Genomic DNA, 20,183 nt, shown 5'->3' on the forward strand with positions numbered 1-20,183 from the left:
GGTTTAAGTAAATAGGTACCTTAGACTAGGAATATCTGTTAGAATGGCTTTCAAAAACTTTTTTTGTTTGTTTGTTTTGTCAGTCGTGGAGCTTGAACTCTGGGCCTGGGCGCTGTCCCTAAGCTCTTCAGCTCAAGGCTAGTGCTCTATCACTTGAGCCACAGCACCACTTCCAGTTTTCTGGTGGTTAATTGGAGATGAGTCTCATGGACTTTCCTGCCCAGGCTGGCTTTGAACCACAATCCTCAGATCTCAGTTTCCTGAGTAGCTAGGATTGTGGACGTGAACCACGGGCACCTGAATATAAGATTTTAACCTTAAAAACAAAAGTAGAGCCAGAGCCTGTGACTCACACCTGTAATCCTACCTACTCTGGAGGCTGAGATCTGAGGATTGTAGTTCGAACCAGCTGGGCAGGAAACTCTGAAAGACTATCTCCAATTGGAACACAGAAAAATCTAGAAATGGCACTGTAGCTAAAGTGGTAGAGTAGGTACCAGCCTTGAGCAAAAGGAGTTCAGGGCCTATGCCCAGAGTTCAAGTTTGAGGACTGGCAAAAACAAACAAAAAGTAACATGGGGTTGGGGTGCTGCTCAGTGTAAAGTGCTTGCCCAGTATGTACAAGGTCTTAGGTTTGATCCCTAGCTCCACGAAAGAAAGAAATGAAAATATTAACTATGAAATCATAATTTTGCTTTACTGAAAGGTACTGGGATCAGTTGCATTCCTTGGTTTCTGTGCAATATTTTCTACTGGTATAAATATAATGGAATTGGATTAAGGGTTAGATCTGGGTTCAAGTTAAAGACAGATGACAGTAAGGGAAATAATTTTACCATCAGGAGGTATCACTTAGCATTTCTTTGTAAACCCGGATTGTAGTTTGGCATACCTTAGGTACAGTGGTTCCTTCTTTAGCCTGTTTGGGATTACTCTCAGACAGAAGTAATAAATTGGAAAACACAACTTAAAAATTAGGTGGGGAGTATAATTGTATGGCTTCTGTCTATAAGCAAGGATTATGGGGACTGGGAATATGGCCTAGTGTAGAGTGCTTGCCTTGTATACATGAAGCCCTGGGTTCGATTCCTCAGCACCACATATATAGAAAAAGCCAGAAGTGGCACTGTGGCTCAAGTGGTAAAGTGCTAGCCTTGAGCAAAAAGAAGCCAGGGCAGTGCTCAGGCCCTGAGTTCAAGCCCCAGGACTGGCAAAGCAAAAAAAAGGATTTTGGTATGTGATGGATTCACATACATTCCCTGCTTCTCTTTCTGTATTTGGTGATAAATCTGAGAAGCTCTCTACCTTATCAGATCCTAAACCTCATTTTTTAGTAAATGTGTCATAAAGTAAAAATACTTGTGTTCTAGGCTTAGGAATTATAACCAGGTTTCCACACATAAATGTGTGGTAGGACTTTAAAAAGTCCTACAGAACCATTCTTAGCCAAGCACCCTTTCTCGTATAGGACTTGTAGTGGTCTTGGTTCCTTCCTCTTGTGTGCCAGCCCTGCTCCTTCTACCGTCATCATGAATATCAAAAACACCTGCACACATTTCTACAGTATTCCTGGGGGCAAGGCACACTTGTAGAAAAGTGCTGTTTTGGAGGTCTGGGAGTCCTTTTGTCTGCCAGATCCTAGTTGCTTGGCTACCAGGCTTCATTAGTAACTATTTGTGTGAGGCTCCTGCTGTGGGCTCAGTTAGCTGGAATGAAGGGAAAGCACAGGTCATGAGTACAGCAGCACACTGAAGGAGGTCTGAGACTTCACAAAGTAGCTGCAGAGAACTGCACGGTGGTGGTAGCAGCCTTCCCTGTAATGCCACAGATCACATCTGTAATCCTAACTACTCAGGAGGCTGAGATATAAAGATTGCAGTTCGAGGGCTGGGGATATAGCCTAGTGGCAAGAGTGCCTGACTCGGATACACGAGTCCCTAGGTTCGATTCCCCAGCACCACATATACAGAAAACGGCCAGAAGCGGCGCTGTGGCTCAAGTGGCAGAGTGCTAGCCTTGAGCGGGAAGAAGCCAGGGACAATGCTCAGGCCCTGAGTCCAAGGCCCAGGACTGGCCAAAAAAAAAAAAAAAAGATTGCAGTTCGAAGCCAGCCCAGACGGGAAAGTTAATGAGACTCTTCATCCCCAATAAAATGCTCAGAAAAAGCCAGAAGTGGTGCTGTGGCTCAAGTGGTAGAGCACTAGCCTTGAACCTTAAAAAGGAGCTCAGGGAGAGTGCTCAGTCCCAGAATTCAAGCCCCAGGACTTGGGAAAAAAAAGGGGGGGGGGTTATTTCCCAGTTACATATATTTTATTAGCATACACTGGCTATACATAGGGAAATTTCATCATGATATCTATCTTCATGCATGTGTACAGTGTGTTTCTATCAGTCCCTTCATCAGTCCTCCCTTATCCCAACTCCCTCTTCCCAATACGATTTCAAGAGGTTTCATTGTTCTATTTTCATACCTACCCGCCTAACTAACTGCATTTTAAAATTGTGAATATGGTTTATTTTTTTAATTTACCTTATTGTTATTATAGAGGTGATATACAGAGGAGTTACATTTATATATGTAAAATAATAAGTACACTTCCTTTCATACAGTGTCATCTGTTTCCTCATTCTCTCCCATTCCCTCCCTCCCTCCCTCTAATCTCCACCCACAAGTTGTATAGTTCACTTTTATCAGTGTCCAGTGCAGCCAATGTGCTCTACTGCTGAACTTTTTCACCCTTTTTCCTCAGATTCTATGCCTTCTCCCTGCCATCCCATAGATATGCACGTGAATACATTGTATATAAGGTAAAAAATACAGAATCAGAAAAAGAAAAAACAAATTTAGAAAGTCTTTTGTTTCCATATCTCTGGCATTCGTTTCATTGTGTGTGTGTGTGTGTGTGTGTGTGTGTGTGTGTGTGTGTGTGTGTGTTTAATTTTAATTTTTTGCCAGTCCAGAGGCTTGAACTCAGGGCCTGAGCACTATCCCTGGCTTCCTTTTGCTCAAGGTTAGCACTCTATCATTTGAGCCACAGCTCCATTTGCAGCTTTTTTTTCAAAGGCAGTTTATTGAAGATAAGAGTCTCATGGACTTCCCTGCCCAGGCTGGCTTTGAACCATGATTCTCAGATCTCAGCCCCCTGAGCAACTAGGATTACAGGTGTGAACCACCTGTGCTTGGCAGTTGTTGAGCATTTTATAAGACACCATTTTATCTTTCTTTCTTTTTTTTCTTCTACTTGATTTTAGAGAGTCCTAGGGAAAAGAAAAGGAAGAAATAATATGTATAGTCAACATTTTTTGTCTTCTGCTTCTTTTAACTTTTTAAAGTAATGACCTATTGCTCCTCCAACATAATTACCTGAGATATTAAGCAGGAGTCACCTTGCTTTCAATAAATATACCCTGATTTCCCAGTTACAAGTAGGTCAGGTTTTTATAAATTCAGTCAGCTCTATGTTGATTAACTTAGATGCTAGTAATTTTTTTTAAATCACTCTTTACCCCCAAAGAATTGGGCTTTTAAACTTACTAAGACAGTCTAACTTAAAGGTACCGTGGGGCTGGGGATATGGCCTAGTGGCAAGAGAGCTTGCCTCGTATACATGAGGCCCTGGGTTCGATTCCCCAGCACCACATATACAGAAAACGGCCAGAAGTGGTGCTGTGGCTCAAGTGGCAGAGTGCTAGCCTTGAGCAAAAGGATGCCAGGGACAGTGCTCAGGCCCTGAGTCCAAGGCGCAGGACTGGCCAAAAAAAAAAAGGTACGGTGCTTGTTAGCACAGTTACAGTGTAAACTACCACTGAATTACCTTTCAGATATTTTTTCAGTTAGAATAAAAGATAATATATCGTTTTACTTGATGTATCTGTTATAATGAATGCTACCCATTGATGAATAGTTAATTCAGTGGCTAAGTGTAGAGATTAGAATCTACCCTGTAGTACTTAACTGTATTTGAGCTAGTTTTTGTTGGAACCTTATTGAATAAAGGTTGAGTTACTGGGATAGGAGCCAATCACCTCTGCTAAATGAATTGAGTCCAGAAGAGTCTTCCAAAACAGTTGTGTTTGCTTTCCCAGCCAACCCCACATTCCAGGAAAGGATTTTTAGTCATTAGGAAGTATATTCACAGCTTGCTTTGCACAATTCACAGTGGCTTCTACAAATACTTACCCTTGCCTCTGGAAATTCCATAGTCCTTAAGCTACTGGAAGCCACTTGATTCAGACAAGTCCACCTTAGCTGCCACCTCAGTGACTGGCTGAGGGAAATTCAGTGAGTTTACATGTGGGAGGTGCCTTGCCAAGCATGCTACACAGGAAGTAAATTTATGGACTCTGATTCTATCTCCTCTTGAAGAGACTCCACATGGCTCACTAAAATTCTGTTGCTACAGTAAGTATAACTTGTTTACACTTAAGCTTAACTAATTTAATAGACATCGATTTAGAATAATAAAACTTCATAAGTTGTTTTCAAACACAAGTCCTAAACTTGGGGCCTGGCTCTTGCCCCCCTCCGCCCCCACAGCTCCATTTCTGGCTTTTTTTTTTTTTGCCAGTCCTGGGTCTTGAACTCAGGGCCTGAGCACTGTCCCTGGTTTCTTTTTGCTCAAGGCTAGCACTCTGCCACTTTGAGCCACAGCTCCACTTTCATTTTTCTGGTAGTTAATTGGAGCTAAGAGTCTGATAGACTTTCTTTCCTCTGCTGGCCTTGAACTGTGATCCTCAGGTCTCAGCCTCCTGAGTAGCAAGGATTATAGGTGTCAGCTCCCAGTGCCCACCCAGCTTGTGAATACAATTCTTTTTGGACAATGTTACCCCTTCCCTCACTCACAGTTTTTCCCTCCCATCCCTACCTAAAAGTTGTATAGTTCATTTTAACATACTGTCTAGTGAGTTCCACTATTGCAGTTGTTCACCCTTTGTCTTTTTTCTCTCCTTCTCCCTCCCCCTACTCCCCCGTCCAAGGGCTTGAACTCCAGGCCTCTTTGTGCTCAAGGCTAGTGCTCTATCACTTGAGCCACAATGCCACTTCCAGCTTTTTCTGTGTATGTGGTACTGAGTTGAATCCAGGGCTTCATGCATGCTACCCAAGCACTCTACCACTAATCCACATTCCCAGCCCTCGCTTTGTCTTTTTACAACTTCCCCTTACAATCACAGAAGGACTGATCAGTGCGTGCCCCACCTGACCAGCAAGTGAGGGCTTCCTTTATCATGGTGGGAAATCTTTCTTACCATCCACGAGACATTCTCCCAGGAGCCACTAGCAGAGCTGGTCACTCTGAGCCCATCGGTGCTGAGGGCAGTTGGACTCCCCATGCTTGCTTAGGCATGCCTTCTCAATGTGTGTCAAGCTTGCACCTGAACAGAATCTGGATACTCCTGATAGCAAGAAGGCAGAAAATGCCTGCATATAAAACTATCTGTGTCGATCAAAATGCCTACCATAGATGGAACAAAACCCTTTCAGAAGGTGATGGTCCAGTGCCAAGTGTGGGACATACCTGTGATCACTTGAGGATCTTGAGTTCAAGGACAGTCTGGGCTACATGGAAAGAAACTCATATTTTAAAAAAAAGGGGGCGGGGAGGAGGGATACAGTGGCTTACTAAAGCTGACTGTAACCTCAGCTACTTGGGAGGCTGAGATGGATTACAAGAACTGGGCTTCAAGACCAACCTGGGCAAAAAGTTAAATGAGACCCCATCTGAACAAATAAACTAAGCCATATGGCTGTAATCCCAACTGTGTGAGACGCATAGGTAGGAGGATTGTAATCTGAGCCTAGCTTCATACAAAAAGTCTAAGACTTTCTCTAAAAATAACCAAAGCAAGAAAAAGCTAGAAGCATGACTTAAGTGGTAGATCATTTGCCTACCAAGTTTGAGGCACTGAGTTGAAAAACCTTAGTACTACCAGAAGAAAAAAGGAAAGTGACGATTCACTGGTCCAAACTGAATATCTGAATTGAACATCAAAGCCAGGGTTTTTTGTGTTAAATTGCTTTAGGCCCACTCCCTTTAGTGCCTCTCCTGAGCTCCTTAAGGACTCCTGCCCAGGAAAAGATAACATCACTGAGGTCACCCCCATCATCAGTCCAGCCCTTTTAGACAAGTGTTTTGGCCTTAGTAATAACCCCCTCCTCTGAGGACACAGATGTTCATGCTTTTTTCACTTGAAAAGTAGTCAGAGGCTAAGAATATGGCTTAGTAGTCATATGCTTGCCTAGCATGCATGAAGCCCTGGGTTCTATTCCTCAGTACCACATAAACAGAAAGGGCTGGAAGTGGCGCTGTGGTTCAAGTTATAGAGTGCTAGCCTTGAGCAAAAGAAGCTCAAGGACAGGCCCAGACCTTGAGTTCAAGACTCAGGACTGGCAAATTAAAAAGAAAAAAAGAAAGTAAGAGTATGAAATGGTACCCCTTCCGTACACCTTAACAATAACAATAAAATTATTATTTAAAAAATGGGCTTGGATTTTGGCTTAAGTGATAGAGTACCCACCTAGCAAGCTCAGAACCCTGAGTTCAAACCCCAGTACTACCAAAACCAAAATAAAACAGACAGTTGCTTATTTTTGTTAACTAGGTTAAAGTATTAGAATTAAGATTGCATATTTTGTTGTTTGGGTAGTTTTTCTGTTTGTTTTGAGGCAGTCTCTTACTGTGTTACAACCTAGGTTGAGCTGAAACCTGAGATCCTCAGCTTCCTGAGTGCTGGGATTACAGGCATGTACCACAATTTCTGGCAGATACTGTATCCTTTGATGTTCAGGAAAGCATTCCATCCATTTGGTTGAACTTATAGGTGTTTCCCTATGATTTGAGAAAAACAGGTTTATGCCAGCACCCTGACTGTACTAAACTTAATGTACTGTGAACTAAATCTTTATCAGCAAGTGTCTGAGCCATCTGTCAGATGGGATCCTGAGCTGCATGCACGAATCATATGAGAGATAAAAATAACTTCCTCTCAGGTTGCTGGTGACAGAGTGAGGAGATGAAAGCTGGACTCTGGGTCCAGGAGAATTGTAAAAAAAAACAAAAAACAAAAAACAAAAAAAAACAAGACAGTTTAAAGGAGTACTTGCCTTATTAGGAATCTTCTTTTTTATCAGAAAAGAGTAACCTGAATTACTTGTTTTGTAGAAGCCGGGAATTAAACCCAGACCCTAATTCATGCAAGGCAAGCACTGAGCTTCCCCTCAACTCTAAAATCCTCTTTAAGAGTATTTCTTCCTAAGACAAAAACGAAACCCCAATTTAAAAAATAAAACAAACTATGTACTGCAGAAATGTGTTTCTCTCAGTTCTAGAAACTGAGAAACCGAAAATCATCAGAAGGTTTGCTGTCTGGGATGGGGCTTAGCTCTGCTTCCAGGGTGGTGCCTTGTGCTGTGTGAATGAGAGATAGGCAGAAAGGGCCAAACTTTCTCACTGAAGCTAAAACCCAAAATTTTAAAACTAGTTGTTGTACATGCCTCTCAGGAGGCAGAGATGGAAAAGATCGAGGTTCAAGGTCATCCTAGCTAAAAAGTTCATTGGCAAGACAAATCTTAATTAATTAATAAACAATCTTAATTAACTCAACTAAGTTTAATTGAAGCTGCAAGGGAGACAAAGATAGAAGGGCCAAGACCAGCCCTAAGGCAAAAACAAAACAAAACTACCGGTTATCTGAAAAATAACTAAAGCAATTGAGAGCTGGGAGTGTGGCTCACGTAGTAGAGGATCTGTGTAAGAAGCACAGGTCCTGATTTCAAACCTTAGTAAAGCCAAAAATAAATAAATACAGCTGCTAGAAATGTTTATCTGCTTTTTTGAGGAAGAGTGTAGTTACTAGGAATTGAACTGTCAGTCTCCAGGCTTGGTAGATAAGTTTGAGTCTAGCACTTGAGCCATGCTCCTGTTCATTTTGTCTTTTGTAGTTTATTTTTCAGATGTCTCATGCTTTTGTCAGGCTCACCTACTCAGATAGCTCTCATTCCAGGCCTGGCCAGGGGAGGCAGTGGCAGGTGCATGAATGACCCATGTTAAGAGGTGATGGTGCAAAACATGCTGGGCTACATGGAATCAGACTCCTGTGTTGAAGGGGCAAGATGGTAGATGGCTACAAAATAGTAAAGAAAGCAGGTACCTTGGCAAGAATGAGGAATAAAATTCCTTGACAGATAATTAGTAAGAATTCAAGCCAGGTGCCAGTAGCTCACACCAATAATCCTAGCTACTCAGGAGACAGATCTGAGGATTGCAGCTCTGAGCCAACCTGGGCAGAAAAGTCCTTATGACTTTAATCAGTCCCAATACTTGCAAAAATAAATAAATAAAATAAAATAAAGTCATCTAAGAACCTAAGTCATTATTATCAGCTTCTATTGTTTCTATTATTAACTATCTCTTAAATATTTCAGAATACTTATTTAAAATGCTGTTCATTCTATACTTACTGATTACCTACTGTATTTAGAAGGTTTTTCCTTTTTATAGTTTTTTTGCAAGTTCTGGGATTTAACTCAAGGCCTGCACACCGTCCCTGGCTTCTTTTTGCTTAAAGCTACCACTTGAGCCACAATGCCATTCCCAGCTTTTTCTGTTTATGTGGTACTGAGGAGTGGAACCCAGGGCTTCATGCATGCTAATGGATGCTAGGACTTGGAGGATTTCTACTCAAAGCCAGCATAGACAGAAGTCTGAGAGTCCATCTTCACAATAACCAGTAAAAAGTGGGACTGGAGATACGGTCTGGTAGCTAGGGCATCAGTCTTGAGCAAGAGCTCAAGGCCTGAGTACTGAGCGGGGAAAGATCATGAAAACAGAAGCACATATAGTAGACATAGGAGTATGTGGAAAGGGCTTGTAGAAATGAGAGATAACCTCACCAGGCATTAGTGGCTCACACCTGTAATCCTAGCTACTCAGGGCTGAGAGATGAGGATCACAGTTTAAAGTCAGCCCAGGCAGGAAAGCCCATGAGACTCTTCTTCAATTAACTACCAGAAAACTTAAAGTGGTACTGTAGCTCAAAGTGGGAAAGTGCTAGCCTTGAGCAAAAGAACTCAGGGATAGCACCTAGGCCCCAAGTTCAAGCCCTACTATTAATGAAAAAAGGGAGGGAGGGAGGAAAGAAACATATCCTGGCTATACTTGAAAACTTGTGTATTAGAATAGGTTAATCTGTGCATCAGGAAGGCACAGATCTAAAAATTAAGGAAGGGCAGTGGAAGACAAAGGTTGGTATTAAGAAGTTCTAAGTAGCCACTGAAGTTGCCTTGCCCTCTGCACTATCCATCATTTTACTCTGTTATGACATGTCACAGTAGGGTGTTTTGTTGACTTAGGCTTTGCTAAGGTCCTACAGGCTGCTGACCCCTGACCTCTTAGAGCCAAACAAGTTAGCCAAGGATCTCATTCTATGGGCCTTGCATCTCACACGTATACTTCTGTACCTCTGGCCCCAGCACTGTTTTCTGTCTCAAGTTAGACCTTCAATGTAGATTTGTTGTATGAATGAATTCATGGAACAATGAATATTTCAAAATATCTTAGGCACGCCTTCATTGGCCTTGATTGGTCACCTTGATCTGTTTGGCCATCTTTTTGTGGGAAGAGAGACTAGGACTGCTGGGAGAGAGACTCCTCCCCAGTGTGCGCACTGCCATCACCAGTCTGGATGTGACTTGCAGGAAATCTTTGTATGACCATAGTCCTGGGTCTGCCAAACTGTGTGTGTCCTCTTGTTGGTTGGTTGATGGTTTGGGGCAGTACTTGGTTTTGAACTCTAGGCAGGTGCTCTGCCCCTTGAGCCATGCCACCAGCTGTTGATAGGATATCATACTGTTTGCCCTTAGGCCTACCTGGACTGCCATTCACCTACTTATGTCTCCCACATAGTTAGGATGATAGATGTACGCCACCATACTTGAGATGATTGATATGGGGTTCTACTAACTTCTTGCCAGGTTGGTCTAGAACTATAATCCTCCAGCTCTTTCTACCTCCTGAGTAGCTGAGATTATGTGTATATCATTATATCCTTCTAACTTTTTTTGGGGGGCCAGTCCTGGGCCTTGGACTCAGGACCTGAGCACTACCCCTGGCTTCTCTTTGCTCAAGGCTAGCATTCTGCCACTTGAGCCACAGCGCCACTTCTGGCCGTTTTCTATATATGTGGTGCTGGGGAATCGAACCCAGGGCTTCATGTATACGAGTCAAGCACTCTTGCCACTAGGCCATATTCCCAGCCCTAACTTTTGTTTTTTTTATCTCTTGTTTTATAAGGCTGCTCAAGATGACTCAGAATGAAACCAGCACCTTAACAATGTCAGTATGTTAATTTTTCTTTTTCCTCTTTCAGGCTGGAGTAAAAGGGACATTGGGAAGATTAGTTGGAGTTTTTGAGGTAAGTCTGTTAATATATTTGGAGAAATGGCTACCTAGTCCTAATCTAGGAAGGAAATCATATTTTTGTCCCAAATAGGAATTTTTAAAAGTTTTTGTCTTGTTTTATCAGTCCTGGGGCTTGGACTTGGGGCCTGAGCACTGTCCCTGGCTTCTTTTTGCTCAATGCTAGCACTCTACCTCTTGAGCCACAGCACCACTTCTGGCTTTTTCAGGACTTTGTGCTTGCTAGGCAAGCACTGGACTGCTAAGCCACATTGCCAGCCCAAGTTTTTGGCTTTAAAAATAACACAAAACCTATTCCTACCATTTTCCTCCTGTCATAGTGGAAGGAAAGGTATAGATAAAAGAAGAAAAATAGAAGGTTACTAAGTAGTTACTAGTGAGGAAGGAAAGCTGAGTAGGCATGGCAGAGGTTTGAAAGAAGGTGAGAAGAAGTGAGACATTTGGGTACAAATGGGGCAGGGTAAGTAGAAGGGAGATGTGTAGTACTCACCTGTGTGTATCATGGGACCACTAAAGCTGAAGCCTCCATAGCATCCCCTCCTGTCCTCTCTGCCTAGCGTCATATCTAGTTAAATTCATACAGTGAATTTTCCTTAAAACAGCACTCGGCTGGGAATGTGGCTTATTGGTAGAGTGCTTACTTAGAGTGCATGAAGCCCTGGGTCCAGTTCCTCATCACCACATAAACAGAAAAGGCCAGAAGTGGTACTGTGGTTCAAGAGATAGAGTGCTAGGGCTGGGAATATGGCCTAGTGGCAAGAGTGCCTGCCTCGTATACATGAGGCCCTGGGTTCAATTCCCCAGTACCACATATACAGAAAACGGCCAGAAGTGGTGCTGTGGCTCAAGTGGCAGAGTGCTAGCCTTGAGCAAAAAGAAGCCAGGGACAGTGCTCAGGCCCTGAGTCCAAGCCCCAGGACTGGCCAAAAAAACAAAAACAAAAACAAAAAAGAGAGATAGAGTGCTAGCCTAGCCTTGAGCAAAAAAGAAGCCAGGGACAGTGCTCAGGCGTTAAAGGCTCAAGCCCCCAGAAGGCCAAAAAAAAGTAATGGCACTTCTGTGAAGGTGCAGTTAGGGGAAGGAGTAGGCAAGGTGAGTGTAAAGCCTTGCTTTCAAGATCTAGCCAAAGAGTATGCTTTACATTCAATGTAGACTTTTTTAAGGGCCATGGTTGTAGTAAAGTAAAAAGATTTAGCAGGAGGGACAAAGGAGTATGATGAGAGTTGAAATTGATTGGAATGCAGGTAAGTGTGGAAATGTAAAGTGAGCCCCCCCCCCCCGCCCCCGGCCAATAGGTAGCTAAGATAAGCCAATAAAAAAGTAGAGTCTTTATGCTTCACATCTCTGGACATGTAGGTACCATGTGTCTCCTAAAGTAATCAAGGCTGTCCACGGAAAAGCTCTCCCTCTGTCATTCTCTTTGCGTTTCAGAACCAGGAGAGGAAGCACAGGACATATGTGTACGTGCTCATTGTTACCGAGGTGCTTGAAGACTGGGAAGACTCAGTTAACATTGGTAAGTCTGAGTAGCTCTTATAACCAGCCATTGCCTCACCAGAGGGCATTGCCAGAACCAAAAATAAGGGCCTGAGAAGAGAAGTAATAGATGGTCATGTGTGATAAAACAATGACATACATTTGGAACTTGAAATATTTTGAAATGTCTAAAAGGAAGTTGAAATTGGGTCCGATTACATGCGTAAGTCCCCATATCTTCTTTGTTTTTGTTTTTTATGCTGGTCTTGGGGTTTGAACTTGGGGCCTAGGCAAGCACTCTGCCATTGGTAGAATGTTAAGGAATGTTAGAGAAGTGTTAAACACCAAAGTTATAGTGACACACCCTGGGAAAGTACTTAAATAATATTGATGAAAGCCTTATTTATGCCTACAATCCTATCTATTCAGGAGGCTGAGAGCTGAGGATTGTGGTTCAAAGCTATCCTGGGCAGGAAAGTCCATGAGACTCATATCTCCAATTATAGCCACCCGAAAACCGAAAGTGGAGCTGTTGCTCAAAATGGTAGAGTGCTGGACTTAAGTAAAAGCTCAGAGACAGCGCCCAGACCATGAGTTCAAGCCCCACAACTGCCGGGGGGGGGGGGGGGCGGGGGAAGCAGAGGATAGAATTAAGGTCTATATGTGCTAATTAGGGCTACATAAAATAGGAAGTAGAAGATGAGTGTGTGATCCTATAATCCTAGCTGCTTGGGGGGTTGATATAGAAGGATCCAAGTTCAAGGCCAGCCAGGGCAACTAAGTAGACTGTCTCCAAAAAAAAAAGGGGGAAAGGAAAAAAAAGGGAAGCCAGTGGCTCATGCCTGTGATCCTAGCTAGCTACTCAGGAAACAGATCTGAGAGGCAAGGTTTGAAGCCAGCCCAAGCAAGAAAGTCTGTGAGACTCTTAACTCCATTTAGCCACTGAAAAGCCATAAGTGGAGGTGTGGCTGAATAAAACAGCAAAGCAGTACTACCCAGACCAAGCCCCAGAATTGGCACAAAAAAAGAAAATGAATGATTGTGTTGAGATATTTTTCTTTTTTATGTTTATCTATCAAGCGGGGGGCGGGGGCGGCGGGGAGGTGTATGTGTGCATACCAGTATTAGGTCTTGAATTTAGGGACTTAGTGTTCTCATTGGGTTTTTTTTTTTTTTTTTTTTTTGCCAATCCTGGGGCCTGAACTCAGGGCCTGGACTCTGTCTCTGAGCCTCTCTGTACTTAAGGGCTAGCACTCTACACTTGAGCTATAGCACCACTTTGGGCTTTTTATGTTTTTGTGGTACTGAGAGATCAAACCCAGGGCTTCATGCATGCTAGGCAAGCACTCTACCACTAAGCCACCTTCCCAGCCCTCACTTGGATTTTTTTTATCCACAGTCAACACTGTACTTGAGCCATACCTGTAGTCTGGCATTTTTGATGATTATTTGGAGAACTTTTCTTTCCAAGCTGGCTTTGGACATGAGTCCTGAGATATCCCAGAATTATAGACATTGATCCACTAGCTTCCAGTTTAAAGTGTGTTTTGTTTTGTTTTGTCGATTGCGGGACTTGAACTCAGGGCCCAAGTGCTATTTCTGAACCTTTTTATGCTCAAGACTAGTGCTCTTCCACTTGAGCCACAGTGCCAATTCTGGTTTTTGAGTGGTTAATTGGAGATAAGAGTCTCATGGGGTCTTTTCTGCCTGGGCTGGCTTTGAACCAGGATCCTCAGATCGTAGCCTCCTGAGTAATTAGGATTACAGGCATGAGCCACCAGTGTCCAGCTTTTAAAAAAAACACAACTTTCTAAGTACAAGAATGAGTATTAAGGGCTGGGAATATGGCCTAGTGGCAAGAGTGCTTGCCTCATATACGTGAAGCCGTGGGTTCGATTCCTCAGCACCACATATATAGTAAAGGCCAGAAGTGGCACTGTGGCTCAAGTGGCCAAGTGCTAGCCTTGAGCAAAAAGAAGCCATGGACAGTGCTCAGGCCCTGAGGAAAAAAAAAAAAAAAAGAATGAGTATTAAAAACCAACCATCCTAGTAATTCACTGGTGGCTGATACTTGTAAATTTTCACAGGGAATGGGAAGCTGGGTTTCCTATGCAAGGCAAAGGCAAGGGAGGCAGAGGGCACACAGAGCGAGAAGAGCAAAGCACTGGCCGCAGTTCCCTTTGGGGTAGCTGCACCACACTTCGTCTCAGGGCTCTCTACAGAAGATTTCCACTTTTAGAGCACACTGCTTTTATAAGAGAAGAAAGTAAGGGGAAAGTTCTGTAAAATAAGTATTTTTTTTTTTTTTTTTTTTTTTTTGGCCAGTCCTGGGGACTGGACTCAGGGCCTGAGCACTGTCCCTGGCTTCTTCTTGCTCAAGGCTAGCACTCTGCCACTTGAGCCACAGCGCCCTTTCTGGCCATTTTCTGTATATGTGGTGCTGGGGAATCGAACCCAGGGCCTCATGTATATGAGGCAGGCACTCTTGCCACTAGGCCATATCCCCAGCCCCTAAAATAAGTATTTTTAAAGTATTGAGAATCATTGTGTTAATATTGTCCTCATTTCTTGTACTAGTTTCTTTCTCTCTGCCTCCACAGGAAGGAAGCGGGAATGGTTTAAAATAGAAGATGCCGTAAAAGTGCTGCAGTATCACAAACCTGTGCAGGCATCGTACTTTGAGACGTTGAGGCAAGGCTACTCCGCCAACAATGGCACCCCAGTGGTGGCCCCCACATACTCAGTTTCCACTCAGAGCTCGATGCCAGGCATCAGATGACTGAAGACTTCCTGTCAGAGATGGAAATTGGAAACTAGACTGAAGTGCAGATCTTCCCTTTCACCCTGGCTCTCCTCGCCTCTCTTCACAGACCTCCTCTTTCAAAAAGGCATGATGGGCCGCAGAGAGGGGCATATTGATAATGTTGCTGTTTGGTGTTACGTGATGGGCTTTTCTTCTTTCTCTTGAGGGTGGGGGCTGGGGATGTAATATGTAAGTACTTTAGTGCATGAACTGCCCCTCCCTTTTCTCACCCCTCCTCCCCTCTGAAGAGAGGCAGATGGTTTTCCCTACCCTGGGTTCTGAAGTATTCCTGTTGGTCTCATCCCAGCCCTAACCAGACATTTTCTCTGATTTTTAATTTTTTTTTTATTAAAAGATACCAATGTAAGATGAAATTTTTCAAGGATTTGTTCTACAGTGTGCTATTCAGTTCAGTAGATTGGTCACTTACTTGACAGGATACATTTATCTACACATTATATTCTGGACATATAATATGTAAATAAATGACTTAGAGGAATTTAGCGTTTAATTTTTCAAGTTTTTTTTTGTTTTGTTTATAACTAAGAACATTTCTGTCATGGAGATCTTTCCAGTTAATTTACATGCTTGTTTTTGATGTAGCACTTAAGCAAGTTCCCTCGTTTGTTCCCTATTCCCTTGTCATGGACTATAGTTCCATAGAATACAAGAATCGTTTGGCTACCCTCGGAATGCTCCCAGAACTCAAGGCCTTCTGTTTTCTAAGCTATGTTTTCATGCTAAGAAAGGAGCAGGAAGAAACCTATTTTCTTTCCCATTACCAAGCCAGGAGCAAATGGCCTCAGCCCAGATCCAGAGAAGCAGTGATAGAAACTGAATTCTGCCCTATGTGTTCACAATAGGGATTGAACTGGATTCTTGTGATTACTGTCTCAAAAACTGGAGCATCAAGCACGTTCCTGTCCTGCCTGTTAGAAATCTTACCCATAACGCTACTTCTTGGTGACAACAGCCTCTTGTATCCATGTATGCCTTACACCATGCTGACCCGGATATCGACCGCCCTGTGCTTTGAAGCACCCCTGTCCCATCCATCCCCATGCTGGGGGCCATGTGGAAAATGCTTGTCTCCATAGTGTTGCAGCGCTGTGGTTCCACTGTGGAGTGTGTGCAGAAATGTCCACCTGATCTCTGCTGGGATGTGAAAGGCAACTTTTTGGAGGCTGTGCAGTTGTTTCCTACAGTGGCTACATAATGCTTTCACTTGCTGCAGTGATGCTGGTTTTGTGCTAGCCCTGTTTGCTTGGTTGGGAAGTAAATGGTCTTGATTGGGGAGGGAGGCTAAGAAGGGAGGTGGACCCTGATGGAACCCTGGCTTAGCATAGGAGATTGTCAGTCTCAATAGCATCTCCTTTGTTGAAACGCAGCCAAGATGTGAAGTTAAAATCGTAGTTCTCTTTAAGAATTTTAATAAATGCACAAACTTTGAAAAGCTTTTGCTCTTCCCTCCCACTGGGGAAAAAATGTACATATCTGGTAGACTGCGTCATTTAGTGTTCCGCGTTTCAGGATACATATGTTAGTGAACTTTAAATTTTGCTGCCTGTGTTCAGTTTGCATCCTCCCTCCCATTATTAAAACCCACAGCCAAAAAAAGTGGTATGGCAGTTTTCCTAGGATGCCACCTTATCTCTGGGAAGGGAAGTCTGTCCAGAGCAGGGTTCAGTAGATAGAAACAGCACCATGGGATTTCAGACCAAAATGCCAGCTTGCTGTTCATGCATCCTGTTTAAAATAAACACACTGCTTCTCATTGCCTCACTTAGAGCATTGTAAAGGCCTGCCCATATAAATAGCGGAACATAAAATACATGTAAACACCGAGTGGAACCCAAAAAGCCCTACATTCTTCCAGATCAATTCTACCTTTGTGTTAGGGGTAGAATGTACTTTGCAAGAAAACTGAGTTTTTCTGATAAAGCAACTGATAGTTGAGTAACTAGGCAGTTCTTCAGTGATCTGATGATGCTTTGACTGAGCTGGTGTTACAATTTGCCACTCCTTAAAAGTGCAGTTCTGATTGTTGGAATCTTGAGTCAAGAAAGTGAGCTGTGCCAAATAATCCTTTTCAGTGAGATGAATGCGTCCTAGAGAGACTGCTGATGCTTTCGGAACCCACAAAAGGAAGCTTTGTCTAACACTGCCATTGCTGGGTCTGGTGCTGTTCTCTGCAGCTCCAGGATGCTGATGAGCCGGACTGGTATTTTTCCATCCTGGCACTGTAAACATGATGGCTATTGTGAGTGATGTGTGGTTGGAATCGTTTTGTGGTTGGTTAGTTAGACCCACCATTGCAACAACCTTTAACTCCTCAAAGAAAATAAAAAGAAACAAAGGAAGGCTCTTTTTCTCTTTATCCTTCCCCTCTGTCTCTGCAGGCCTCCATGTCATGTGGGCCAACAGTTTGCTCTCCCACCACCCCCCAATAAACTCTTTTCTGCCTGGAAAAAAAAAGGAGAGAGAAACAAAAACGTACAACTACCTTGTATATGGAATGTGCCATTGACACTTACTGAAGAGTCCATACTGGACTGAGGCTCACAGTAAAGTTTGCATGTCCTGGATTCTGTTCGTTAGTGAAATATCCATTAGTCTACCATGCTCAGGACAGAAAACAAACAATAATGAATTCTTTTAGTTTTGTTTTTTGCACTGTAATGCCTGTTATCCTGTTATCTTAGCCCTTGAGAGGCTAAAGTGAGAAGAGTTTGAGTTTGAGGCCAGCCTGGACTATATAATAGTGTGACCCTGTCTCCAAAAAATGTTATTGTTTTGTTTATAAATTGCAGTTCTTGGGAAAATATCCACGAGATCACATCTTTTGGGACCAGGATGTCTGTGTGGTATAAGGGAAAAAGGACTATGAACTCAACTACATTAGATTTTCTGTAGTCTTCTAGAATCAGTGCAGCCATGAAACAGGAGTCTTGCTTTTTGTAGCAATTGACTGGTTTATTTCTGAAAACATACACTGCCCATATGCCATGAGTAGGGCAGGAGTCATACCCTGTGCCTGGCGAACCCACTGGCTGGATCGCATAGGAGTCGTCGCCCCTCTGAGGCTGTGGAAAGCCCCAAGGCTGGTGGCCAGGCAGGATTTCTGCCCTCTGCCTGGCACTGCAGTTCCATGAAATAGGAAGGTATTGGACTGGGTTCCAGGCTCTGGGAGTGTTTGCAGTAGTTTTATACAGGATTGCCATGTAGTCACGTTCCTTGGTGACAAGTATTTTCTCTCTTGATGTTAGGAGTCACCCCTAGGCTTTACTTAGAAGAAAAAGGCAGCTGGTGATTTTTGTTTTTGTTTTGTTTTGTTTTGCCAGTCCTGGGGCTTGAACTCAGCCTGGGCACTGTCCCTGAGCTTCTTTTGCTCAGGTCCTTTCTGTGTATATGGTTCTGAGGGATTGAACCCAGGGCTTCATGCATGCTAGGCAAGCACCCTATCACTAAGCCCCATCCCCAGCCTCTGTTGTTTTGAAAGAAGAGAAAAATAGTTCTGTGTGGAATTGTTCCTCTGTTCTTTTTCCTTTTCTCTTCCTCACATACATTGTGCACTGAGGGCTTTCGTTAGACCTGGGTATGTGTTTTCTCAGTTCTCTCCAGTTGCTGAGTCCTTGTCTTCTTTGAAGGAAAAAAAAACAAAAAACAGCTTAGTCTGAGCCACACTCAACTCTTTCAGTTCACTGAAATCATTGAGTAACTACAATGTGATTTTTGCCACAACAAAATGCTTTTAATATATCTGAAATATATTCTAAATCCATTTAGAATAGGGACAATTCCTGGAGAAACAATAGGGAAATGGGAATTGTCTGTAATTCATCATACAGCTCCACCATGGTCTATCTGCTTCAGAAAGTAATCCCAGGCTCTGTAGAAGCAGGAGCTGATAGTTAGACCCTGCAGCACTAGGGGAGTGCAAATGGCTCCTCCTTAGAGGTTTCCTAAGGACTCTGAAGGAGGTGCAGGTGCTACCTGTCCACTGGCTGGGTGTGGTGTCTGACAACCTGTCAGTCCTTTCCCTTGGGCCTGTGGAGCTGTGATGTTGGGTGGTTAAGCTTTGCCTCTATTGGGCTTCCACATTTGAAATGGGCCCAAAAGCATGCCAGACTCAGTTTGTGAGCTCTCTGGTAAGCTCTGTGATAAGAGACCTTACTACCACGAATGGCTGTTTCCCATGTCACATTACGTGTCACCTTAGCCAGTGAGACATTTGAGATTTTAGGGGGAAAAAGTGTTGCAGAGCCCTGGCTGTAGTCCATGAAAATTACTGTTGCCCATGTGTTTAACTGCTTTGAGTCGCTGCAGGTCCTGGGCTCCTGGGTGTCAGGGAGACTGCTTTGCAGGCCTTAGCTGATAATCCTGCAAGGATGAGAGATGCTGATCAAAACATCCAAGAAAATAAAAAGCTTTTGCCTGGCTTTGGTGTCTCGTGCCTGTAATCCTAGCTACTCCAGAGGCTGAGACCTGAGGACCATGGTTCAAAACCAGCCCAGGCAGGACAGTCTGTAAAACTCTGATCTCCAAATAGTCACCGACCAAAAAAACAAAGAAACAAAAACACCAACAACACAGAAATGGGGCTGTGACTCAAGTGATAGAGCACTAGCCTTGAGCAAAAAAGCTCAGGGAGAGTGTCCAGGTCCTGAGTTCAAAGGGAAAAAGAAGTGACAGCTCTCACTCCCTGAGTAATCACAAAGCTTGTCTTCCAGTCATCTTAAAAATGCGTACATAGGGCTGGGGATATAGCCTAGTGGCAAGAGTGCCTGCCTCAGATACACGAGGCCCTAGGTTCGATTCCCCAGCACCACATATACAGAAAACGGCCAGAAGCGGCGCTGTGGCTCAAGTGGCAGAGTGCTAGCCTTGAGCGGGAAGAAGCCAGGGACAGTGCTCGGGCCCTGAGTCCAAGGCCCAGGACTGGCCAAAAAAAAAAAAAAAAAAAAAAATGCGTACATAGAAAGAGCTCACTTTGGGCTGTTTGGGCACACTTGCTGGGGCCAGCAGTCACATGGTCTTGGCTGCCTCTCCCCTCAGGCTTTGATTATAGTGATGACTTGGTGAGCTTGAGCTTGTCTTAGAAAATGGGACTGATCCCTGGGGAGGGGAAGCGGAAGGAAAAGCATTACTGAGAGGGAGCAGAGAGGCTCTGCTGAAGAGACAAATGCCGCCTTTGCCATAAAATCAGCATCTCTCGAAGGTGAAGTCATTTCTCTCACTAGCAGGCAGTTGTTTAGCCATTCCAGGTTTTCTTTGGTTGACATTCTGTTTTGAACACTAAGAGTTACTTTATTTTTTATGAGGCAGCACCAGAAAAGACACTTAAAATCCTGGATATTGGCCTAAAAAGCTATGAAAATAGCATTATCATTCTGCCAGGTTTATTACCACTTATGTACTCCATCCTTTTATCTTGCTCTCCCCCAAGCACAATGTAGGCCAATCTAGAATTCAGTCAAAACATATATTCG

The 20,183-nt window shown here is 43.5% G+C and overlaps 1 protein-coding gene across 1 annotated transcript in view; it reads left to right on the top strand.

The window, feature by feature from the left end:
• Positions 1-15,197, top strand: part of Nudt3 (nudix hydrolase 3) — a 44,695-nt gene extending 29,498 nt beyond the window's left edge. Inside the window, exons 3-5 of the mRNA XM_048347933.1 lie at positions 10,366-10,410; positions 11,847-11,931; positions 14,492-15,197. Of these exons, the coding sequence (XP_048203890.1) occupies positions 10,366-10,410; positions 11,847-11,931; positions 14,492-14,670 (309 nt within the window). The 3' untranslated portion in view covers positions 14,671-15,197. The remainder of the gene's footprint in view (positions 1-10,365; positions 10,411-11,846; positions 11,932-14,491) is intronic.
• The last annotated feature ends 4,986 nt before the right edge of the window (positions 15,198-20,183 follow it).

The sequence above is a fragment of the Perognathus longimembris genome, chromosome 6 (assembly GCF_023159225.1).
Source record: "Perognathus longimembris pacificus isolate PPM17 chromosome 6, ASM2315922v1, whole genome shotgun sequence".
NCBI lineage: Eukaryota > Metazoa > Chordata > Mammalia > Rodentia > Heteromyidae > Perognathus > Perognathus longimembris.